The sequence below is a fragment of the Gossypium hirsutum genome, chromosome A07, assembly GCF_007990345.1.
Source record: "Gossypium hirsutum isolate 1008001.06 chromosome A07, Gossypium_hirsutum_v2.1, whole genome shotgun sequence".
In the NCBI taxonomy this organism is placed as follows: Eukaryota; Viridiplantae; Streptophyta; class Magnoliopsida; order Malvales; family Malvaceae; genus Gossypium; species Gossypium hirsutum.
In genome coordinates, this window is record NC_053430.1 from 70,211,629 (window position 1) to 70,238,936 (window position 27,308).

At 33.4% G+C, this 27,308-nt stretch overlaps 1 protein-coding gene across 1 annotated transcript; it reads left to right on the plus strand.

The window, feature by feature from the left end:
* The first annotated feature begins 4,955 nt into the window (after positions 1 to 4,955).
* On the plus strand, positions 4,956 to 10,240 carry LOC107917919 (protein disulfide-isomerase like 2-2). The gene is made up of 9 exons (XM_016847335.2): positions 4,956 to 5,241; positions 5,703 to 5,861; positions 6,181 to 6,294; positions 7,003 to 7,160; positions 8,604 to 8,703; positions 9,044 to 9,220; positions 9,312 to 9,457; positions 9,539 to 9,685; positions 9,787 to 10,240. Exons 1-9 carry the CDS (start codon positions 5,113 to 5,115, stop codon positions 9,938 to 9,940), a joined length of 1,284 nt encoding a protein of 427 aa, XP_016702824.1. The 5' UTR covers positions 4,956 to 5,112; the 3' UTR covers positions 9,941 to 10,240.
* The last annotated feature ends 17,068 nt before the right edge of the window (positions 10,241 to 27,308 follow it).

The window sequence follows — 27,308 nt, forward strand, 5'->3', positions numbered from 1 at the left end:
TATTTTAATTTTCGGAATAAACAGTCTTTCTGCGTCATGGTTACTTAAAAATTCATTTCTCGAGTTTCAAAACTCAAAATTAAGATCCGTAAATTTTTCCTAAAACTAAACTCATATATATATCTACTAATATTTTCTAGAATTTTTGACTTAGCCAATTAGTACAGTTTATTAGTTAAAGTTACCCCTATTTTAGAATGCGACTGCATTGACCTCTACTTACTACGAACCACTTTTCTCCCTGTACACAATTCATATGACTATACCGTTTGTTTCTTTTAAAACTAGATTCAATAAGGATTATAACCATATAAATTACACCATCTAATTATTTTTTTAACATTTATGGTGAATTTCCAAAGTTGGAATAGGGGATCCAGAAATTGCTCTGGCCCTATTTCATTAAAACTCAGATATCTTATAAAATACAAAACCTTTACCTGTTTTGCTTATTCCATATGAAAATAGACACAATGAGATTTAATTTCATATATTATTCACCATCAAACCATGTCTCTACAATTTTATTTTTATTTTTCAAATTCACGTTATTTCTGATACTTGAATCCGTTTTTTAGTCACTTTCACATTTTTCATAGTTTTCATGTGATAGTTACTACTTAATCATACATACTATTAAACATGTATATCATCAGCCATTCTATTAGCTAATCACTAGCAAGTATTTACACATCATTCATTGATCATATCATATCAAAAGAAACCAAGTTCCTATACATGCCATACACAAAATGAAACGTCTAACTATACCAATGTGATTTCTTTGATAGTGTGATCGGGTCTCCGACGTTTCCTTCGATCCCCGAGTGGCTTGATAAAAACTATAAGAAAAATAAAATAAAGAGAGTAAGCACTAGGCTTAGTAAGCTTACAAGCAAATAAATTACAACATTCAACATAATGAATAATTATACATAATGTCACCTAGCCTCATAAACTTTCTTTACTTCTCATTTTCTACCTTTTTCTTTACTCACTTACCTTCTTTCTTACCTGACCTTTCACTATTCATAAATATAATCTACCTTCCCTTTTGCTGATAATTCACTGTAATTTAACGTGTACAATGACCCGTTGAACCACTCGGAATACTAAGGATACTAGGGTCGTTCCTGTCTATCAATATCCTGCCAATGCCATGTCTTCGACATGGACTTACATGAATTATTCCTGTCTCCAATGCCATATATATATATATATCTAATATGGGCTTACATGGCTCATTCCTATCTCCAAAGCCATATATCTTATATGGACTTACATGGCTCATTTCTGTCCTGTCCTGTCCTGTCAACCCCAATATCCTAACATTCCTAAGGTTCAAACGGTGCTTCTTAATGCTTTTTCTCTGTCACTTCGCCTTTAATTCGACTTTAAATATTCTCAAAAAATAAGTATATAAATGCTGGAAATTGACAATAATAATGTAAAATAAAATAATACTGAATTTATTTACTGTAAACTTACCTCGATACAAAATGTGACTAAACTTTACAATTTAGTCCTTTACTTTTTCTTTTCCCTGATCTACTCCCGAATTTCGCTCTTCTTGATCTATAATAGCAAATTTAAATTATTTAATATTCACATTTATCAAAACAGTCCTTGACCCAAAATTTGGCAAAATTATATTTTTGCCCCTAAACTTTCACATATTTTCACTTTTGCCCCAAGGCTCGTAATTTAAAATTCATCCTATTTTCTTATGTTTTATGACATGCTGATCATTTTTCCCTTCTATGACAACATCAAATTCACACTCTAACATGTACTTATGACTATTAGGTATTTTTACCGATTAAGCCCTTTTACTCGTTTTCACTTAAAACTAGTAGCACAAGTTGTCTAACATAATTTAAAACCTCATATTCAATCATAAAACATCAAAATAAACACTTTTCACCTATGGGTATTTTTCCAAATATGAACCCTAACTTAAATTATTGCTAGCATAAGCTTTATCGAGCTACCGGGACTCCGAAAACGTAAAGAACATTAAAAACGGGGCTTGGAATCACTTACTATGGAGCTTGAAAGCTTGAAACAAACCCTAGCTATGGAGAACCCTTGAAATTTCGTGCTAATGAAGAAGATGATGAATTTTGTGTTATTTTTCCCTTTTTATTTCATTTAATATCCAAATGACCAAAATGCCCTTCCTTATTAAACTTTCAAAAATTCCATCCATGTCCTATTTTGTCCATGAACTTATAAATTGGTCAAATTGTTATTTAAACCCTCCTAATTAATATTCCAAAGCAATTTCATACTAAAAACTTCTAGAATGTAAGTTTTGCAAATTATTTGATTTAGTCCCTAATCTCAACTTAAGCACTTTATGCATAGAATTTCATCACGAAATTTTCACACAATCATGCAATCATATCATGAACCTAAAAATAATAATAAAATAAATTTTTCTACCTCGAATTTGTGGTTTAGCAACCACTGTTCCGTTCAGGCCCTATTTCAGGATGTTACAATCATTTTGCCAAAGTCTAGGGGCAAAATGGTCATTTTACCAAGAATGTGAATTTTTGATTTCTTAATTCTATTTAGTGATTAAATGAGTGTATTTTTCTATTATAGATCAGGAATTGCCAAATCTGACCCTAGACTGGGTAGCGAGTAGATTAATTGACGAGTCGTCTACATTTTGTAATCCGAGGTAAGTTGTATGTAAATAAAAGAACTACATTTCTACTATGTATGTTCGAATTGTTATTGAATAGATATAGCATGGATTGCTTGATTGTGGGATTGAGAATGTGTAATGATCATTGAGATAGTAGAGTCTCCATTGGGACCTTAGGAAGTAAACTGGATATTCATACCGTAACATTTGGGTCATGCATGTGAGCTAGTGTAAGACATGTCTGGGACATGCATCGGCTACGAGATGTGTTAGTGTAAGACCATGTTTAGGACATGGCATCAGCACGGATATGTGAAAGCCAATGTAAGACCATGTCTGGGACATGGCATCAGCATCTTTCCCATGTTTGAGGCTTAATGAATATCTGGTGATACTCCGAATGGTTCAACGGTGAATGTTATGTTTTTTGAGCTAATGAGGAAAGTATAACAGTGTTGTGAATGATACAGGTACCTAATTAGTATGTATAAGATATGAGCTTAATATATATATAAAATGTGACTTGGATGCAATCAGGTGAGTAAGTTACACCTATGCCTACTTTGGTGTTAAGAGCATGTTGGTTATAAATAAATGTTGTAGTATACTTATTTATATGCAATTTACTAAGCTTTATGCTTACTCCCTTTCCTTTCATTTTTCTTTCAGTGCTGCCTAACTAGTTCAAGGATCACCAGAAGTCAGAGATATTAATCTCACTATCCACAGAAACATTCGGTATAGTTGGATTTATATTTTTGAATATGGCATGTATAGGGTTAAGACTTATTATTTTGAGTCTTTGAGATTTGGCCGAATGTGTTGGCTTGGGATAGATCTCACACTTAGTTTTGAGTCATGAATGATGGCTAATAATTATTTTGAGTCTATAAAAGGTGCATCTTAATGGTTGAATGAATGCCTATTGTGGCTGATTTGATTATGAAATCTATGCTTGTTTTGGTATTGGTGGCATTTGCATGAAATTAGGTATGCAAGGGTGGCAATGGGGCTTGGTAAATAGCCTTATATTGTCAATGGGCGTGTGATAATATGGGAATGCTGATGTCAAAAATAGAATACCCAGGTTTTTGCACATGGCCTAAGACACGGGGGTGTCGTAGCCGTGTGGGGGACACGGGGCCATTGACACGGGCGTGTGTCTGGCCGTGTAAAAACCCCTGTAGGTGTGAAGTAGAATTTAATTCCACACGGGTATGTTACTCTTCCATATGGGCCTGTTAACCTTCCACAGAGGCGTGTGCCCTGTTTTAAAGGCAAATTTCTTAGGGTCGAATTAAAGACCTGGAAGGGTTTCGAATATTTTTCAACGGTCGATTTGGGGCTCGTAGGCTCATAACAATAAGTTTAAGGTAGAAGTTGAAGAAGTTTTATCTTGAACCGAGTCTCGGTGACTTGAGGTTATTCGAATGCATGAGATCAATTTAGGTAATGTCTTGTACTTCGTCCCGGCGTGGGTTACGGGTATAGGGTGTTACACCTTATGACCTCGTAAATATTAATTATTAACGGACTGACATGTCGAAATTGTGGTCCCGAAACTACTGTTTCCAATACCACTAAGAAACAGGATATTACAATTCATAGTAATGTTTTTCCATCATCATCAAACAATAAGGCAATAAATTCTACACATATTACTATTTATCAATTACATCAAAACTCAACAATGGTAGGTGTCAATGTAATCCTCCAAATATATTTAAATAATAATTTTTTTTACAATATCCTAGTTAAAAAATTTCTAAAAATAGCGTATATATAAAGAAAAATAGTAATTTTATTTTTTACATTCTTTAGGTTCAAACTAATTAGACCTGTTCAAGGGTCGGGTTACTCGCCCGAAGGCTCAATCAATTTGAGGGGATTTTAGTAAAAATATTAGGTTTTTGAAAAATGAGCTTCTGAAAAAAGTTAGACTTGTTTAAAATATGGGTCAAGTTCAAGCTCAAGCATTCAAGGCTCGAGCCCAATCCAACCCTTTTTCGATGTTTGTAGTGCATATTATTATGTTATTTGTATATATTATGTAAATTATTAAACATAAAAAGTAAATATATAATAATATATAATACAATAATGTAAACATATTAAAAAAAATTAAGTTGCTATATATAATTTTAAAAAAATATAAATATTAAATTGAAATATTAAATTTACCGTTTATACTTTAACCAAATTTCAAACTCACATTCGGAGAGGAATCGATGGTTGGGACTGACCCGGCCCGGCGATAGAAATCTACGTGCCTCCTATAAATGAAAGCGTGGAGAAATGATGTGTTTGAATCTCATTGGCGAGCAGAGCGGAAGCTGTGTCAGACGAAGTGGTTTCACTCTACACGGTATCGAGCGGTTTAAGCTCCGAGAAAGATTCAATCTGGGCGAGAGAGGAAGTTTACAAATTGCCGAGAAAGTGACGGGAAAATAAGAAAAATGCCTAGATCGAAATCACCGGTGTCAATAGCTTTATCGTTTCTCTTCACATTCTTCAGCATCTCAAACGCTTTTTTCGGACCGTCGTCGCCAGTGCTTCAGCTTACTCCTTCTAATTTCAAGTCCAAGGTAAATCCGTTATCCTTCGCCATTCAATTATCGTAAAGAAGTGGAAGAAAATAAACCAAAAGACGGAAGGGGATCAGGATTTGTGTTCAGTTAAATGAAATGAAATGCCTCGTGTTTCTGGATCACAAGATTGAAGAACTTAAATACAATTAGAAAGGAGTTAATACTTTAGAATTTTGTCACTTAATTAGGATTTTGTGACAAAACTACCTTTATTTTTTAAAATATTAAGAATTAGGTCATTTCTCAGGCTAAGAGAAATGATTCAATATTTTCAATATTCAAGTTTTCTATTTTTTTTACCTTTTTTGTTTGAATTCGAGCAATGATCTTTAATTCTCGTTGCCAAATCACCTATACCTTGGATTTGGTTTTTGCTATTTCTTTAATATTTGAAGAAGGAAAGAGTCAAGCTTGTCGAGGAGAATACCTTACTGATAGTGATTTTTGAATTGTTTTAGGTTTTAAATTCGAATGGAGTTGTTTTGGTTGAGTTCTTTGCGCCTTGGTGTGGCCATTGTCAAGCTCTAACACCTACATGGGAGAAGGCTGCCAATGTTTTGAATGGAGTTGCTACTGTGGCTGCTCTTGATGCTGATGCTCACCAGTCCCTTGCAGAGGTTTGGGGAGTTTCAAATCTTTCAAGTTTTAACCATGCTTTGTCCTTAAATATAAGATGTAATCTACGTTTTACTTTGTTGGTCTGCAGAGTTCTTTGTGATGTCTAAACTACTTTTGCATTTTCTTCCCTTGATTAGGGCTGTTCTTTTCTTTTTTCGCCTTGCTGAAAATTTTAAATGTAGAAATGATATGAAACCTTAGGCATATTGCAATTTGGATGGGATTCTCTGTTTCGTATAATCATCTAGTATCTGATTTGAAATTCTTTTGTCACTTCTAATTTATGTGCTTATAGTCTTTTTTCTGATTGCTACACAGAAATATGGGATTAGAGGGTTTCCGACAATAAAGGTGTTTGCACCTGGAAAGCCTCCAGTAGATTATCAGGGAGCAAGGGATGTCAAACCTATTGCAGAATTTGCCCTCCAGCAGGTCTGCTGCTGTATGTTGATTGATTGAAGAATCATGATTTTATTGGATCATATATATGTTGTGGCAGGATGATAATGTTATTCAATTCAAATCTTTTACTTTTTTAAAATAATTTGCATCTATCAAAAAAGACAGGATTGGTTTTGTGGTGGTAATGATCTGCATTAGTGTGTAATTTCACTTTAAGAAAAGAACTACTGACATTTGACAAGATGCTGCTGATGGCGAATATTTAGTAATAGTTGAATTTGATGTGCCATGCAACTGCTACTATGTCTTTTTCCCTATCTATTTGCTTTGCTTATGTATATGAAAAGCATATGGAAAATTGAACAATACCTTTGTCACTTCTCAGACACATTCCCTCAGCCTACTGCTTGAATCTGATTCCAATCTACCTATGTCATATGCCTGCTTGTTTAGTAGAAATTCTCATTGGTACTAATTTCATGAGACTGTGTAGGAAAAAAATGTGTTTATATATCTATGGTGGGTGCCATACATGTATAAGTTGTGCCTATATATCTAAATATGTCTCACGGTGCCATTTTGGCTGTCTATTATGTTGATCTGTCTATTATGGACTAAGAATATGAAGCTCATTTTTAAAAAGTTTAAAAGTGAAGTGCATGTGTATCACTTTTATACTATTAAACGTTCTTTCTATGACATGAGTTGAACTATTACTAACTATTATGTATTATACAGGTAAAAGCCCTCTTGAAAGACCGTTTGGCTGGGAAAGCTTCTGAAGGATCCGGTGAGAAATCTCAACCCAGTGCATCAGTAGAATTAAATTCCCGCAACTTTGATGAATTGGTGCTCAAAAGTAAAGAACTTTGGCTTGTGGAGTTTTTTGCACCTTGGTAAGCATGTTAATTATTAATCTACACACATCAAAGCACAATGCTTCACTAGCATCTCTGACTAGGAATGCCAATGGATTATTAAAATTGGATATCCTGCACTATTCAATCTCTTTGTTTTTTTTTTCCAGATTTGGATAATCTAGAATTGGTTAGTTTCAGATTTGGATAGGATATTACTATCATGTTGGATTCAGATGGCAGCCTTTAGATATCTGATATCTGAACCATGAAAAGTAATTGGATTCAGATAGGGATACATAAAAAGCAGTAAATACCTGATCCGTTGTCATCCATGATCACGGTAGACACCATGCAACTGCAAGTTTGAAATGTTGTTTATGTTTCTTGTGATGTAAACATATTTTGATCCTTTGTTTGTTGTCAAGGCTTTTTATGTTTGATTTTCTTTTAAAAAAAGAATGCTAAAAAGAAAAGAATAGTATTTATATGGTTGGGGTAAGGAGAGGGAAACGAAAGGGAAAATAAGGGAAAGGAAGAATCTTTCCCTTGTTTGGATCGGTATATTTGTTTTAAGCAAGGGAAAGTAAGGGAAATTGAGTATCCCTTACTTTCCTTTAAAATACTTAGTTTTCATTTACCCCAATTTGGGGTAAAAACTAGAGTAAGGAAACGAAAAGGATTTTTTAAGATGTAAATTATTTTTTTTATCTTCATTTTCTATATAAATTATTTTATAAAAGGTCATAATTGTAAAAAAAATCATAATAAATCTTTTCCTTTCCTTTCCACAGGTTAACCGACAAAGATTATTAACATTACTTTACTTTCTTTTCCTTTAATAATTTTAACTATCCAAACAAAATAATAGGTAATCCTTTTCTCTCCTTAACCCTCCTTTCTTTTCCTTTAATATAGTTAATCCAAACATAGGGTAAAATAAAGATTGTAAAAAGAAAAGAAAATCCTGAATGACACGTAACTAGCAATTTCTGAGTTCAGCTCTTTCTCTGCTTATTTTAGCATAAGCTAGTAAAGGTGCATAGCAACTAGAACAGTAAACTCAAATAAACAGTACCGCAACCATAAAGAATAAATGGTTGAAATAGCCATGTATCTTATATTTAATTGTGTACTAGTTTTCTCGAATGTAGTCATGAACAATTAGTAATTGACTTGAACTTACTAAAGTCAAATAGATAAAACAATTGACTTTTCCTGTACGAACATATCTCCAAAGTTGTAAAATTGATTGCAGTAAGTTTATTTTGGTTTAGAAAATAAAAAACAATGCAGAGGTTGCAATCGAAAACCAATAGGATTAAATCAATCTCAATGCAATGGCATATATTAATTGGTTCTAATAATTTTTAAATGAAATTTTGTACCAACCAACTCAATGCTTGCTGACATAGTTCTTTAAGTTTCTAATTCTTATCTTCTGATTATTGTGATTACTACCATATCAATACTTCCTTACAGGTGTGGACACTGTAAAAAACTTGCTCCTGAGTGGAAGATGGCTGCTAATAACTTGAAGGGGAAGGTGAAGCTTGGTCACGTTGACTGCGATTCAGAAAAGGTACTATTTAAATATAATTTTACTTGAAAGAGCCACAATTCACGACTTTGTAGTTGGAAATTTATGCAGTAAAATTTTTCCTTAATTGCTTTGAGGTTTGAAACTTGATATTGCAAGTTTATGACTAGCTAGCTGTAATCTGAGAATGTTATCATACCCAGAAAATATTTTATGAATGCTTTTCTGAATTAAATATGACTCTTTCTCCATTTGGACATTAAATTTCCATTTCCCATGAAACATTTTTAGATTAGAAAAGGGATTGTTTCTCTTTTCTCTATATAAGTGCTTCTGGATTTTTATATGTTTTGATGCTGTTTTAATGGGGTGTCGTTAGCAGTCTCTCATGAGCAGGTACAAGGTGCAAGGATTTCCTACCATCTTAGCATTTGGTGCAGACAAAGATGGTCCAATTCTCTACGAGGGTGCTAGAGCTGCATCTTCAATTGAATCATTTGCTCTGGAGCAGCTCGAAACAAATGTTGGACCTGCTGAAGTGACGGAGGTGATTGGCCCAGTAAGTCTCGCACCTTTGTTTCGACAATAAATTCATTTTTGTTTTCCAAGCCATGGAGTTGTTTGCTGAGAAGTACAATCTTTGCAAGTAGGATGTCATGGAGGACAAATGTGGTTCGGCTGCCATATGCTTTGTTGCTTTCTTACCTGATATTTTAGACTCCAAGGCAGAAGGCAGGAACAAGTACCTGGAGATGTTATTGTCAGTTGCAGAGAAATTTAAAAGAAACCCTTACAGGCAAGTAAATAGAAGTTAAAATCAAGGCTTGTCTCCTGTTCTTTTTTCATTATCATTATAAATCATCAAATATGTGTGCAGCTATGTTTGGGCAGCTGCTGGTAAGCAACCAGATCTTGAGAAGTGTGTAGGTGTCGGTGGGTATGGGTATCCAGCTCTTGTAGCCTTGAATGTGAAGAAAGGAGCATATGCTCCGCTCAGAAGTGCATTTGAGCTTGAGCATATCATGTAAGTGTTCGATTTCCTGCATTGTCCTGAATATTATTACCCCACCTCTTGCGAATGAACAATAATCTTGAATACGCAATAAATAAAAAAATGTGTTTCAGTGAATTTGTTAAGGAAGCCGGGAGAGGAGGGAAGGGAAATTTACCTCTGAATGGCGGTCTGAACATCGTAAAGACAGAAGCATGGGATGGGAAAGATGGGAAAATCATTGAAGAGGATGAGTTCTCCCTGGAAGAACTCATGGGAGAAGATTGAACAGCAACTGCAACAGCAAGCAAGGATGAGTTTTGATTAAACTGAAAATAGAAGAATTGGGTTTAGGCAAAATTGGATTTGAGTTTTGATGTTACGGAGAACCATATTTATAGGAGACTTTGTTTTCTTTTCCACAAGGAAATTAGATTTCTTCGTCTCCTTTATCTTATGTAAACCCTTCAATGCCTTAGTTTATCGGGTAACGAAAGGTTTAAAGATGGTCACTCTCACTCACTTTGTCCTTGTTACAAAAAGATCGATTGGGCTAACCCTTCAATACACATAAAAATTTGGACTGCACGTGAAAAGCACTTTACTTTTGAATTAGTAAGTAAAAAAAAAAAAAAAAAAAAAAGAAACTATGAAAGTAATTTATTTGGATAAATCAAATCGTTAGAATTTGATTTCACAATTTGATGTGAACTTCGACGAATTGGGTGTTAATATTTTGGATTTTTTAAAGAAATTAGAGATCAGGTAAATTATAAGAATGGTCAATTAATTATACAATTAATTCTTGATTATGCAACTATTAATTTTCTTTAAAGTAAATATTTTACTTTTTCATTATTTACTTAATGGAAATCGTTTTGTTTTATTGGCTCAAAAATAAATTGAAGTCACCATTGTTTACACATTTGATCAATTTATCATAAATAAAAAAATTCAACAAATTTAGCTCTTATAATTTGTTATTTTAGTCCCAATTTATAAAAATTATAAAAATCTTAAAAATTTTAAAAGTAAATATAACTTATAAAAATATATTTTAAAAAATATATATATATGAGAATATTTTAAAGATTTTTGTAATATAACTTATAATTTTTTTAAAAAAATTATATATGAGAATATTTTAAAGATTTTTGTACCAAAATGACTTTTATAAAGTTGCAAATATCAAATGTCATGGCATACTTGAGCTAGAAATGATAAACCACACGAGAATATTAGAGCTTGAAACTGGTACCATCTCTGTAGTAAAGAGTAAGGACATCGAAGTTGGTGTCATCAACCCAACTATTATTTGGGGTTTATAAACTTGTTACTTTTGACCCTATTTTTGGATTTTAATTAGGCATATGAGATGAACAATGTAAAAAAAGAAAAAAAAGACTAAATAAAAAGAGATTGAATAAAAAATAACTTTAATTTTTAGGTTTTTCACATGTTTGGTTGATGAGAAAAAGTAAATATAAAATTTAAAAAAAGTTAAAAGTAAATATAAAAATATTTTAAAGATTTTAATATATTTTATAATTTTTTAGACTTAGGATCAAATTGAGAGAATGTGAAACATTGGAGGGCTAAATTTGTTTAATTTTTTTAGACTTAGGATCAAATTGAGAGAACGTGTAAAAATTAGAGGGCTAAATTTATTATTAGGCCAAGGAAAAACCCACGTTAGACTTTCGTTACTAATTTAACTGCAAGAGTGAATAAAATATTTAATTTAAAAAATGAGTGATTAAATTGAAAAAACTAATAATTGAATGCCTAAAATAAAATTAATTGAACAATTGAGTAACTATTCTTAAATTAATTCAACAATTGAGTAACTATTCTTACACTTTAACCTATTATAAAATAATGAAGTATCATTGACTATGTAGTCAAATGAGAGTTAGAAATCTATTATGAATGATTAAAGATTACAAAATTCACTTTTGAAATCGTTAAAAAGTGAACATTATTGAATATTGTTTTATTATGGTTATCATTTGATGCCATCTCGATAGTTATGTGTCAAGGTCTTAAAAAAAAATCATATATCTTAAACCCTAAAGGCAACATTAGTTGTACGGTATTTTGAATTTTGTTTAAGATTTGACAATCAATGAATTTCACGATTAATTTTTCACTACATTTGATCCCTTATTTGTGAAGGTTATTAAAGATTGTTTTATTAATATTTAAGAATGGAGTTTGAATTACATGAAATTTGAATTATTGGCAAAAGTTGCAATTAAAATTATTAGTTATGCCACATTTTAATAGTTTTAAGAATGGAACAATATATAATCTTATAAAAATTTTGACAACCCATGAAAATTTTGAAAACTTATTATTTTTAGCACCTATTGTTAAACTAATTGAGAGGGTTTTCGTTCTCGTAGCTTTTGTCATACTGAATCTTTTTCTTTTTATCCTTGTTAGCCATCAAGCATAACACAGTATTTCTTTGTTTAGATATTGCAAGCGATCTTCTCAAGGTATTATATTAAGTACTCATTTGTAAGCTAGATGCTATGTTTCCAAATTACTTCTTGCATTTTTGTTATTTGAACTTATCACATCAGCAATAAAATCATTATTTTTCGCATTCATCAAAATATTCATAAATGTTTACAATTCTTGATGTCGGGTTCAAGCTCTTGAAATTTTAGCAGTCTGCATTTAAAGTGTTTATCGACAATAAAGAAAGAAACACCATAACCTAAATAAATTAAATGTATAATGATAATTTTAGTTGTTTACTCTCTTTTTTTTTGTAATTTGTCTTATTATTATTTTTAATCACTTTGGTATTTTAACTTTCAAATTTCGATAATTGTTTTTTTCATTAAATATAAAAGTTGACCATTAAAATTTGAAGTACAAAACTTACATGAAAGTTCATGTGTTTACAAAAACAAAAGCAAAAATTAGAAGTTAGAAAGAAAAAAAGTCATAAATTTCTTAATTTTTTTTAAAAATTATACATGTTAGTAATGAAGTACATGTAGATTGTCATGTAGGGTACCATGTCATTGCCATTAATTTTTGGATAAACTACAAAAATAGTCACCTAACTATGCCGTTGATTCAATTTTGATCACTCAACTTTTTGAAACTAAATATTTTAACCACTCTCCGGTTAGTTATTGATAGATGAGTAATGAAAAATTGATGTAGGCTTTGTTTATTGGCCTAATAACATATTTAACCCTTCAGTGTTTACACATTCCATTAATTTTATCTTAAATCTAAAAATTCAACAAATTTTCCCTTAAATGTTTACAAAATTTGTCATTTTAGTTTGAATTCTAAAAAATTCAATAAATTTAGCTCTCAACATGTAAAGTTTTTTTGTCAATTTAGTTATAATTCTAAATTTTCAAAAAAATAATTAAAACCTTTATTTTTTTAAAAAAATTCCTTAATATACCTCCAAAACCCATTGAATAAGAAGATTATTTAACACTATTCGTATTGTGCTCGTTTTAAACTCATGTTGCTTTCTTGAATATGATAAAAAACAACAATTATTTAAACTATTATAGAACAATTATTTTGAATTTTTTTTCTTATTTTGAAAATATGAAAATACCTAATTTTTTAGTAGAGCAAATAATGCAATATTAAATCTTTCATGTTAAGTTAAGCTTTATTAAGTTAAGCTTTATTTGATAAATGTTTTGATATAAAAAATTTAATGTTTTTGAATAAAACTTGATAAATTTCGAGTGACAATTTGTTTCAAAATATTTATAAGAGATAAACTTTTAAATCTATCTTTCAAATACTTAGAAAATATTTTCAACTTGTTAAACAATTTTTCCAAACATTTTTATAAGTGTAAAACTGCTCCCAAGGATCAAAGTATCGATACCTCCTATATGGTATCGATATCTCTGCCTGATATCAATATCAATTTGAGCTTTAAAATTTCAAAAAAATTGAGCAAAAAAAATATCGATACCTTTCACAAATTATCAATACCTTATCCTTGTATCATATCGTTTTAAGGTTCGATGTTTTAAAAATTAAAGAAAAATTACCAGAGTATCGGTACCCTCCCCAAGGTACCAATACCTCATAACAAGTATCTATACATCCTTATTGTATTGATACCATAGGCTTAAACAATGACTAAATTTAGACATTAAATGCCCAAAGTATCGATACCCCTTCAAATGTTTCGATACTTTTTGTTGCAGGAGTCATTAATGTTTTGGTTTTTACCCCCCAATGGCTCAATTCATTTTCCCAACAACCTCAACAATTGGAAATCAATAAGAGGCCATAAATACCAGCTTCTAAATCTTCTACAATTACAAGAGAGAAACAAGAGATCAAGAGCTATTAAGAAACATCAAGAAATCTATTACCAACCATTTGTGCTTAAATTCTTCATCTTTTTCTTGAAAATACTTGTGAGCATTCATTGTATTTTCTTAGTTTAAGTGTTTTTAGTGGATGTGTGCTTCATTTGCAAGCATTCTAACCTTGTCCTCAAAGGTTAACCAAATTAGTGAATTTGGGAAAATACTTGGTGGCGAAAAGCTAAGGTAGTGAAGCAGGCAATTGGGTTTGAACCACTCTAAAATTATTGTGTTCATTATCTCATTTTCTTATCCTTGCTTCAAAAAAATTTTAAAAGGCCAATTTACCCCCTCTTGGCTATTTCAATTGATCGATTGAGCTAACATTTCATGAACTGAAAATTCTAGAAAGGTTATTTTTCCCTTGTTATTTCTAACTTGTACATTCATCAGTAACATCCGAACTTGGGTAGTCCAAGTACATTTCCGAGAAAATCTAGTCCAAGAATTGAAAATATGAGTTGAACTGAACCAAGGCAGATAACTTTTTCGATCTATGTCCCATGAGGATGTGCAACTTCATCTCTCTAACAGCCATCAATCCATTTTGTGTTCATTTCTTTTTTTCCTTTCTCTCTAATAGTCATTTTTATATTTTTTTTATCCATAATGTTTTTTTTTGTTATTTTCCATTTTTGAAAATTTTAGAATTGGAACTAATATGACAATTTTTGTAAATGTTGCAGGTTAAATTTATTGATTTTTTAGAATTATAACTAAAGTGATGAATTATGTAAACATTGAGGGCTAAATTTGTTGATTTTTTTTTTAGATTTAGGATCAAATTAATAGAATGTGTAAACATTAGAGACTTAAATTTGTTATCAAGCAAATAAAAAAATCCCACGTCAGCTTTCCGTCACTTATATAATGACAACTAACAGGAGGGTGATTGAAATATTTAATTTCGAAAAGTTTAAGTGACTAAAAAAAATTAATAGTTGGATGACCAAAATATAGCTAAAGACATAGTTGGGTGACTATTCCTGTAGTTTACCTTAAAATTTTAACAATCCAATCAAAATTTTCATTCAAAGAAAAGTAATTTGAGTAAAATTTAAAGTTTGAGGGCTAAAATGATTAAAAAAATTAGGGTCAAAATAACAAAAAAGTAAACATTAAGGGCTATTATTATTATGTCTATATTAAACATATTAAAAATAAATATAAAAGAATACTTACAATTGCAATAAAGTTTCAATTATCTTGTATAATGGAAAAGGTTAATAAATTTCATATTATTGTGGTGCTTAACAATTCAAGGTATGGGGCTCAAGTGAACTTGGACACCTATTTAGCCAAGATCCTTCTATTTGAAATTAGGATTTTGTATGTAAGGTGTAGGGTTATTTGGAAGGCCGTTGACACCCACAAGTGTCAAGGTCATTATTACTACAAGGGATTCCTACTGAATCTAATAAAGGTGAGTGAAATAGCATTACATTGATCTCAACACCATGGGTGTCGAGTTCAAGTTTTTTTTTTACAGTGATTCTCGATACAAGACAAAATTAACAAGAACTATATTTTCCATTATGTTGGGGTCCTTGTAGTATTTCAATATTTATGGGTGTCAATTTAAGGTTCCGAAATTCTATAAATATGACACTTGCCACTACCTTTTTCCTCATCCCATGAAAATATAAGAAACTGAAAAGAAAACCCATGTCCTTAATATTTAAATAAAAAAATTGAAGCATTAATATTTAGGGTTAAGATTTATGGTTTGATTTTAAGGTTCATAATTTACAATCATCCTATAAAAATACATATACTAATGATGATGATTCACTTAACTAACTAAAATCACGACAAAGGCAAGCGCACCTATCGAATAATAGTATAGCTATGGTGAGTCGGGAATATCGTATCCACGAGGACTAAAAATAGTAGTACTTACTATCTTTTTATTATCTAGCTGGTAAATTGAAGAAGTTTGTTTTAAATCTAAAATCATCTAAACTAATTATTAAGACGCGACAGAGAATTATATAAGAAAATATTCAAAATGAACCAATGAGAGAGACAATACAGAGGAAAGAATCCACCTAGACTTCACTTATCATTCTGAATTTGAATTAAATGATTTATTCACTTGCCTTGATCCTTAAAAATCCCTAAATTATATCAATATCTTTTTCGAGAGTAAAAATAACTGACTCTAGGTTGATTAATTGAAATATCTTTCTAATTAAAATCCCATTGTCGCATTAACTCGATCTATGGATTCCCCTATTAGATTTGACTCTAATCCGGTAGATTTATATCATCCTATTTCTAGGATTGCATGCAATTCCATTCAGTTATGCCAAATCTACTCTTAAACAGAGACTTTTACTCAACTGAATTAAGCACATCAATCATGAATTCATATCCTGAAAATGTTAAAACATGCAATAAGTACACATAATTGAGATCAAGAAATCAAGTATTTATCATGTAATTCAGAAAATTAAATAACAAGATCTGTTATAGGTTTCATCTTCCCTAAGTATCTAGGGAATTTGCTTCGTACTTTGGGAGGAAAACATCTAAAAATTAGGAAAACAACAAAACATAAAGAAACCCAAAAACTTCAAGAGAAATTGACTGGAGATATTCAATCTTGAAGGAGATCCTACTTCTGAGTTGATTCTAACGGTGATCTTCGAGTAATTTCTTTGTTCTACTCTGTGTGCTCCCTTAGGTCCTCTTCTAGTGTGTATTTATAAACTTTAGAATGCTCAAAAACCCTAAAATTGGCTTTTTTTCGTGTGTTTGGGAAAGGGGGAGCGAAATCAACACGGACTGGCACATAGGCGTGTGGCCAGCCCGTGTGTCTCACACAGGCGTGTGCTCAGCCCGTGTGGGAATGGCCAGGCTATGTAGATCTTGAAAGTAGATTATTTTGTCTGATTTTGACCCATTTTCTGCTCCTTTTGCTTCCCTATACTCTCCTAAGTATAGAAACATGAAATTAAAGGATTAGGAGCAGCAAATTTACTAAATTATATAATAAATCATCCAAAAACATACTAAGCATGGGATTAAAACATGTTACTTTTATAGTTTATAAAAAATCTCCACACTTAAGCGTTTGCTTGTCCTCAAGCAAAATCCTCAACTCACAATTAAAAATTAAACTTACTCAATTCATAATTCTCATCAATAATGTTTTGTCATAATTCAAAAATAATGATACATTGATAATTCAACTAAAGGAGCACTAAAGATTCAAACAATCCAAGTCACACATTCTTTAAGCATGAAAACATAGGTATTTCCCATTAGCTAAGTAATAACCTTTAATTCAAAACCGACAAGAATTGACATACTCACTAAAGATTCACTTAAATCACTCAAAGTGTTTAAGGTTAAAAAATAAGCACTCAATAGTCAAACATGAAAAGTCATTACCATAGACTTGCATGAAAATCAAATCTCCACCATTATAAAATGAGATGATACACAAATAAAAAGGCCTTTAAAGGGTTGTAATGGGGCTTGGGTTAAAGGTGTGGATAAAGGCTGAAAAAAAAGGGTTAGAATTGAGATTGAATTGATAAATTACCTAACTAGAAAAATAAACTAATGCTGAATAATTATATCAATCAAAATTATCAATAATAACACGAGCTTCTTCTAAAAATGTGAAATTAACCGTTTAAGCTCAAATATCATAGAACTAGCAATAATCAAAATAAACATACATATATTTTTTTTACTTTTTTTTTCACTTTTTTTTTGAATTATGGATAATAAGATATAATTTAACAACTAAAACAAAAGAACATAGTTAGGAAACTAACCAAATTAAATCTCGACGAAAAAAGGAGTCAATAAAATAGGAAAAATTCTCAATGAATCAAAGAATGAGTTATGGGTTATTATTAAGGGTAGATCAAGAAATAGCTTGTTAGGCTCAAAGGGGTTCACTAAGGGTTAATTATGAAAGTAAGCTTTTTGGGATAAATGGGTTAAAACTTAGGTGCCTTTATCATCTCAGTATATCAAATCAAAGGTATGGTCTCGACATGTATAATCGAAGTAAGTTCTAGAATAACCAATTAGTATTAACACACTCATAATCAATAATAAAGTGAGCAAGAAAAGTGTATGCTCTAAAGGCTCAAAATCTCACAAAAATTATGGTTTTTTTATATCAATCTTGCAAATCTCAAACTTCAAGGTAATACCTCAATTTAGGGAAACAACCTAGTAAATTTTTTTTATTCTGAAAATAGACTTATCATGCTTGATTCTCTAATGTCTTAAAGTTTAAATAATCAATGCATAATTACCTATGAATTTAATCTAAAATAAATCAATAAAAATCACAAATCAATAAGAATTCATTCTAATAGTAAAGTGAGAAAATTACTTGAACACAAGACACAATTCAGGGATTTTCTAATAATCATATAAATAACCTCCCCACACTTAAGATGTACATTGTCCTCAATGTACAAAAATAGATAATCATAGTAGAAACCAAATATCATAAGAGAGGGAGAGAATTGAAACTGACCTGAATATTGGATGAAATGCCCAGAATAGTGAAAAGCAGAATTGTAGATAAATGTCAGGGAATGATTCTGAGCAACTGATAAGAAAATAAACACAATGCTGAAGAAGATTAAAGGGTTACTTGATTAGAAACAACCAAAATAAATAAAATATAGTTCCAATATAAAAGCGAAAAAGTTTAGGAAAATACAAATAAACAGAAAAAGAAAAATCAAAATAAAAGAAAATAAAATTAAATGGACTTAATGGTCCTCATCATCAGATGCATCATCATCATGAGTCATCGGAGCTGGAGGAGCAATATGGAAATACTGACAAATTTGCTTCAATTTCGCATTAATATTGTCGAACCTCTGAACGTAGTACTGATGGAAGCTAGTGAACTCCTCAGTAGATACTCCTCGGAAGCTAGCAGCAGAAGGAACAGGTCGGTGACTCGAAGGTGGAGGCGGTGGTGGGTCCTTGTGATAGGGAGGGACATTATCAGTGAAGTCCTCGGGTTCATTCAGGGTGCCAGAATGAAACAGTCGGTACTGAGAAGGATGCATTCCACGACACTGCTCGATCATCCTTATATGTATCATGCTCGAGATACCTTGAAGGGACATCTGGCCGACGAGTGTGAGTGTGGAGGAGTACTCCGGTGTGTCTAGGAGGTCGAAGTGTCGAACGAAGCGAGTCATGTAAGGGCCTAGACAGATGGGGCCCTTCTTGTGGCGATCAGTCTGATGGCAGAATGAGAAGGCGATGAAATATGCCAAGTCAAATATATGCCTGTGCGCCATGCTCCATAGAAAGTAAGCATCGTGAGTGCTAACAACTCTGGTGCTCTCTCTCCAACCTGTCAAAGTGTAAGCTAAAAGGGCGTGAATGTATCGTAAGGCTAAAGAGAGAGAAGTTGCCTTCGAGCAACTCGAATCATATGGTGTCTGACTTCCTATAAGGTCGGTCCAACATCGTGATGGCGGGTGATGGATGTACCTATGAAGTCTAAGGAAGTCATCGACGCTCATAAATTTCTCTTTATAGAGTCCCATAGTCGCGCGGAACTCGGGAACGTTCATGTGGCGTGCCAAATCACCAAGTCAAAAACTGATGGTGCCAGGCTCGTCATGAACCATCATAACCTGCTGAACCAGAAACGTCAAGCAGAACTCTAATGTCAGCTCCATGTAGGTGGGCTTGATAATGGTAAAGAATCTATCCAACGGAGCTGTGGTGATAATGGTGCGCACGTCATCAGCGAGTCAGACCTGCTCCAACGCAGCCCAATAAATGCTGCGACCTAGGCCGAGTGGTCATACACGAAGAAGCTTGTAACACCCCTTACCCATGTCCGACACCGGAATAGGATACGAGGCATTACCAGACTTAAACATACACATTCATGCAAAAATCGGGCCATAAAATCTCTTTTAATTCAAAACCTTTCAAACACAGGCATGTTGTCCCTTATTTGGGTCTACGAAGCCCAAAACATTCATCGAAATTGACTCGGGACTAAATCGAGAACTTTAAGAAGTTTTAGGAAAACTTAGAAAATTTTCACATGAAACAGGGTCACACGCCCGTGTGGACATAGGGACACGCCTGTGTCCTCAGGTTGTGTAACTCTCTGTTTATGACGTCAGCATGCACATCGAACCACACGGCCGGGCCACACGCCCGTGTCTCCAAGCAGTGTCCCTCACACGATTGAGACACACAGCCGTGTCTCAGCTCGTGTGGCCAACATTTAGGCTATTTTCCAAGCCTTCATGTTACCCATAAGCTCTTACAACCTTATACACATCAAAATCACAATTCATGGCATCCTTCTAGTGATCAAACACTCTTTATAAAGACATATCCTTAACCTTAACATTAACATGTCCTCTATCAAGTAATGCCTCTACTCAAGCAATACCAAGTCTAGATTCTAAGACTTGTCATTTTGATGACCACTTTTACCATTATACTATGGTTACCAACTTATCCATTAAGCACTCATGTTCAATTATTATCACGTTGTGTTTATAACGTGCAATTACTACATGGCTATGACCACCTCAATTGGTCATAGAGCATACATCCAACACACATGTCATATTACTAACCATGCATGGCAAACAAACATAATCACATTATAAACATTAGACATGACATGAATAGCTAGGCTTACAAGCCATAATTAATATGAGCCACATCTCATGGCCATATACATATAACTCAATATAAGCCAACACATTTGGCCCAAGAAAAATAATACATGTCAATCAACTAGATCCCTATACATGCCACTCACTTGAAATTTCTAATATACACTTCATTATTCCAAAGATAGCGACTAGATAGTGTGATGCTGCCTCCGACGACCTCCAACCCTGAGCTAACCTGAAAACACTAAAGGAAAGGAAAGGAAGGGACTAAGCTTTATAGATTAGTAATGCCATATGAAAATAATAAGAAATTTATCAACTTGCTTCTCATGGTAATACAACCCTATTTGCATTTTCACTCATGTTCCAGTAAAGCTATTTTCTCGAGTCATAGTCACTAAATTATTTATATCTGGAGCTATGAAACTCCAAATTAAGTTCTGCTAATTTTCCCTGAAACTAGACTCATATACCCTCTTACCATAAAAGTTTTAAAATTTTTGGTTTACCCAATTAGTACAGTTTATTCCTTAAATTTACCCTTTTTTGCTATTTGACAGTTCTGCCCCTCTTCACTAAAAATTAATTATCTCATAATATGGGACTCAAATGATGTTCCTGTCTACTTCTCTTGAAAATAGACTCATTAAGAATTATAAGAATATAAAGTATAACTCATAACTATTTTTGTACAATTTTCAATTATTTTCTCAAATCAAAACAGGGGATTTCAAGGTTGTTCTTACTATGTCTCACACAATTTCAAATATCTCATAATATGAAATTCTTTTGCTTACACCATTTCTTCTATTGAAACTAGGCTCAATAAGCTTAAATTTCATATTTTATTCACTCTAATTCACTTTTTACTATTTTTGGTGTATTTTCAAAGTCGTACTATTGCTGCTATCTGAAACTGTTTTATTACTATATTTCACTCTTTCACGATTATTTTTAAATGGGCATTTATGCTAATCCATTTCTCCTTTCATGTTCATTAGGCTCCCAAGTAAAGGAATATACATTTCATGTCTCAATTTAATATGGCCTCAAAGTCTCACACATAATCATCAATCACATTTCAACCATCATGGTAAGAATACATATATGTACATCATAAACATAAAACCATAATCACAAGGTCACCACAATTTCATTTTCATAGGCGTAACTTACTTATTTGTATCCTTACCCAAGGTGCATTGTTTCATGCTTGCAATAGCATTTAAGCTTCGAATACATACTTGTACCTTTTCTGCAAGCTCATATATTTACCTTCTCGCTTTCATCGCAAGCTTTGAACTGTCCATTGAACCACTTGGAATACCAGAGGATAATCGGGAAATCTTACACATATTGATGCCGATGCCATATCCCAGATATGGTCTTACACTGGCTCTCACATATCCGTGCCGATGCATGTCCCAGACATGTCTTACACTAGCACATCTCGTAGCCGATGCATGTTCCAGACATGTCTTACACTTGCTTACATCTCGAGGCCGATGCATGTCCCAAACATGTCTTGCACTAGCTCTTGTTTCAATGTCGATGCATGTCCCAGACATGTCTTACACTGGCTCACATAACAACAATGTCTCGATGCCCGTATCCTAGGTATTTCCAAAGGTCAGGGTCACATCGTAGCCAAACTCGTTCGAAGAATTGATCATACAATTCACAAGGTTCGTTACCATAAGAACTTTTAGTTCATTTCATCATTCTATAATTTACTCATCTCAACAAGATATCATATTTCATCAATTTCCATTTTTTCGTAAATACACAAAGTAAAATCGACATATTACACTTTCGATTATTTCATAGGGTATAATATTTTCTCATACACCCTAGCACTAACACATAATTCAATAAAATAATAAGGAGATTTTCAAGTATAACAATAATAACATTAATAACATGCTTATTAAATCACACGGACTTACCTCGAATACGAAAATGACAATTTTACCATTAGTCCATAACCTTGTATTTTCTCGATTTAAGCCTGAATCTCAAATTGCTTGATCTATCATTTCAAATATAGCCCATTTAGGACTCACATTATTCAAATTGACCCAAAAATCATATTTTGGAAAATTTATAATTTTACCCCTAAACTTTGCCAAAATCATGCTTTTGCCCTAGGCTCGTAAAATGATTTTTATTCAATTTTCTTACTCTTTCAGCCCAGCCGAACCATTTTCATAACTATAGTAACTCAAGATTTCAATTATTACACACATTTACTCTCTATTTTACAAACTTTATAAAATAATACTTTTAGGTGTTTTCATGCTAACACCTTTCACAAAAGTTGTTTATTACACAACCAAGACTCATTTTCTTCCACAAAAAATTTAACAAACAACATAAATCCTTTCATGCCAAGTCCCTAGACTATAAACCATTTTGCAAAATAGTACCCTCATTTGAAAGCTCATGTTTCAGGGGTTCCAAAAATGTAAAAATCATTAACAAAGAACATAAAAATCACTTACTTGCAAGAGAATAATCTAGCTGAAATTTTAAAGCTTCAAAACTCTTTCTTTGCTGGTATTTTCGGTTAAAGAGGAAGGAAGAAAATGAAAAAGATGAAGCTAGGCCCTTAGGGTACTATTTTATCATCTAATATGACATCACTTTCCCAAATGTTGACTTTTCAACATCCATATCTCCTATGGCCGGCCAAGCTTGCATTTTAGGGTCTATTTGCCTTTTAAAGACCCCTAATTCTTATTCTCTATCTATTTAACACATTTGGGTACTAAAACAAAACCTTTACCCTTTATGCGATTTAGTCCTTTTTCGTAATTAAACATGCAATCGCTAAAATTATTTCACCAAAATTTTCATGCACTTATATAATCATGCTATAACACATAAAATAATATTAAAATAATTTCTTGACCTCAGATTTTTGGTTTCGAAACCACTATTCTGACTAGGCCCTATTTTGGGATGTTACAAAGCTAATATAAATCCTTTTGGGGGCCCGCCACAAATCAGAGGTAGGGTGGCGAGCGTCGGCGGATGTGCTTGAGGAAGAGGTCCCACTGGGGCCCTTCTGCTTTTTCAAAGCAGGAACAATGGTCTTAGTCTTTCCCCGTGTGTTCTTCATGGTGTATCTGTAAGAAGATTGAACAATCAAGTATTAAAACCAAAACAACCAGACGAATCGATCATAAGCGAGGCAAACCAATAATTTTAACAATTTAAAGAAAACAATAGTGAGCAGACCATCAATAAATATTTCAAATCCCAAAAAAATACTAAATAGTAGTGCAAAAAGAAATCCTAAATAACAATTATCACAAATTTTGCCAGATGAAAAATAATATTCATGAATAAGATAAGAAACTACAATGTAATGAAATACAAATAAACCTAAACAAAAGCAAAAATCAATATAGAATAGATCAAGAACTAATAATACCAGGAGAATAAAATATAAAAATAAAAGTGAAATAAATGATAAACAAGTAAAGAATAATAAATAAATAACAGCTAACTAAAATAAAAAATTAATAAAACAAAATAGTAATAATATCAAAATAAAGTAAAATGGGTAATTGGTGGAAGATCGACGGTGGTTGATGATGGCTGGAGTGAGGGCTGCGGTGGAGGATCAAGAATGTGCAGGTGAAAGAAGGAGCGGGTAAAGGAGGTGGCGCGGTTGGGGCTGGTGCGTGGTTGGGGGTGGTGTGTAGGCGTGGGAAGTGGTGCTGGGATACGTGGGTGAGGAGAAAGGAAAAGGGAGAAGAGGGAGGGTTGAGGGAGGTGGTTGGGTAGAGGGTTGCTGGTTGGAGGGGAAGGGAAGAGGAAAGGAGAAGGCCGAGGGAAAAAGGGAGAGGGAAGGGATGGTGTGACGGTGATGAGCAAAGGTGAAAGGGGAGGGCGAATTTGTTCAGCTCATGGGGGAGGGGAAAAAGAAAAGTGGAAAGGAGAGGGGAGAGGAAGACCGGAGGGTCAATCGGTGTGTGTGTGATGATGTGAAGAGAGGGGGTTGGTGGCCGAATTAGTTAAGTGAGATGGTTGTTGGCGGTTAGGATTTTGGTAAAGAAAAAGACAAAACAAATGAAAAGAAAAGGGGCTAGGGTTTTAAATGGGGACACGATTGTGTAAGGACCGTGTGGGGCCACACGACCATGTCGCACACCCATGTGGTCTTCTATTTAGCCCGTGTCGATTAAGAAAATGAAAGCCCAGTCTTCACATGGCCTTAAACATGCCCATGTGTCTAGGCCGTGTGACACGACCATGTGCAATCTCCTTCGCTTCTCCCACATTTGTGTGACTTCCCACACTCCTGTGTGGCACGGCTGTGTCTCGCACACGGCCATGTGTCTTACCCGTGTAACTCTCTGATTTGTTTTAAATTTGAAAAATTAAGCTTCGGGTTTCACACGGCCTAAGACACGCCCGTGTATCCAGGCCGTGTGGTCCACATGACCGTGGCACATGCCCATGTGGACTATTTTTAGGCCATGTCTCTGTCGATTTTTGAAAAAAATAGGTCCCAAGCTCTACACGGCCAAAGCCATGCCCATGTGTCCAAGCTGTATGGGTCACACGGCCCTATCTCATGGCCGTGTAACTCATTGTCGTTTTTTATATACTTTAAAAACTAAGTCAAAAGATCCGCACGGCCTAGGACACGCCCGTGTGTCTAGGCCGTGTGGGTTTTAAAAGCCATTTTTTTAAATTAATTATTTTAAAAATATCATGAGATAAATTTAGTAAATTAGGAATGTTAACGCTCAGGTTGCCTCCTAAGAAGCGCTAATTTAATGTCTAAGCTTGACTTACCTCGTATTCACACGGTCATGTTGGTTCGTAAAGTCGAAAGTCCTTTTTCTCACTGTCAATTCTTTTATTTAAATAAGGTTTAAGTCGAGTAACATTTACCTTAAAAGTGTTTAAATTAGAATGAGTTACCTCGACTGTACCGTATGGGAAGACATTGAGTACCGTAAAAGGAATTGCTTTATTTGCACTAAGCTTTGAAATGGTAATACGAGGGTCCGTTTCATCTAACAGTACATGATCCCCAACCTTGAAGTGGTCCATTCTATCCTTAAGCTCGTCATGGAGTCACTTTAGTTTTTCATCGTGTATTCTCGATTTCTCCTTGACATGTGATCGCCATTCATCTAGTTCATCGATCTGCAGCATTCGTTCTTCATGATTCGTTCTGTTTTTGTTGCATAAGCGAGAACGTGGCTCTATCACGTTTTTTCGAGGGATTTCCTACAAAGAAGGTTGAGCCACAAAGTTACTTTCAATAATAGAATTCGTATAATCATCTCGATCACTAGATATTTTAGCAGAATCACGAGCTTGAAGTTTAATTGTATCATCACCTCCACAAAGTATGAGTTCACTTGTACTAACATTAATGATGGTTCTAGCAGTTACTAAAAAGGGCCGACCTAGAATTAAAGGTACATCGCCATCCTCATCCATGTCTAAGACAACAAAATCGACTGGGAATATAAATTTATCAATTTTAACAAGAACGTCTTCAACAATACCCCTAGGAAATCTGATGGTTCTATTTGCCAATTGAATGCTCATCCTAGTTTGTTTGGGCTTCCTCAGACCTAGTTGCTTAAACATTTTGTAGGGATGAGCATTTAAACTACCAATTATACAAGGAATAGTAAAACTCCCTGGATCTTTCAATTTGTTGGGTAGTTTATTCTGTAAGATAGCAGAGCAAACTGTATTTAGCTCCACGTGTAACGAATCATCTAACTTCTGCTTGTTTGCTAAAAGCTCTTTTAAAAATTTCACAGAATTTGGCATCTGCGAAAGAGCTTTAATAAATGGAAAGTTAATATGTAACCTTTTCAACAGTTTAAGGAATTTACGGAATTGTTCGTTTGCGTGGTCTTTCCTTGTTGCATCTGGATATGGTGTACGAGGTTTATACTCCTTACTTACTGATTTTTGTTCATTGTGGCTTACCTCAACCTTACCATTGTTTATCACTATTTCTTGCATTGGTTCAAATTCAGATTCAGCTAACCCTTTTTCATCTCGAACAGTAATTGTATGAAGTTGCTCTCTTGGGTTAGTTTCGGTGTTGCTTGGTAAGCTACCTTGTGGTCGTTCCGAAATCATCTTTTCCAATTGACCAATTTGATTCTCAAGCCCTTGAATTGATGCTTGTTGATTTTTGAGTGCTGTTTCAGTGTTTTAGAAGCGATTTTCTGACACTGAAATAAACTTTGTTAACATCTCCTTAAGGTTTGCTTCTTTTCTTACGGGTAAGGTTGTTGTTGGAAGCCTGAGGGGGCTTTTTTCTTTGATTTCCTTGACCACCCCACGAGAAATTGGGATGGTTCCTCTGACCTTCGTTATAGGTGTTACTATAGGGATTATTTTGAGGTCTGGAATTGTTACCCATATAGTTGACTTGTTCATTTTCTGTGCTAGGGTTGTAGGACAGGCATTCTAGATTTTTTATCCCTCTTCCATTTGTATCACACTACATCACCGAATGTACCTGCGAAGAACTAATAAACTATCAATCTTTTTACTCAAAAGTTCTACCTGATTTGACAACATGGTGACCACATCAACGTTAAAAACACCGATTGCTTTTATCGGCTTTGTTCTCATGACTTGCCACTG

Bases quoted from the DNA above. Each gene is read 5' to 3' on its own strand.
- LOC107917919 (XM_016847335.2), top strand. From the start codon at position 5,113: ATGCCTAGATCGAAATCACCGGTGTCAATAGCTTTATCGTTTCTCTTC. The intron at 5,242-5,702 runs GTAAATCCGTTA...GAATTGTTTTAG, and splicing joins CTTCTAATTTCAAGTCCAAG to GTTTTAAATTCGAATGGAGT. The intron at 5,862-6,180 runs GTTTGGGGAGTT...ATTGCTACACAG, and splicing joins CTCACCAGTCCCTTGCAGAG to AAATATGGGATTAGAGGGTT.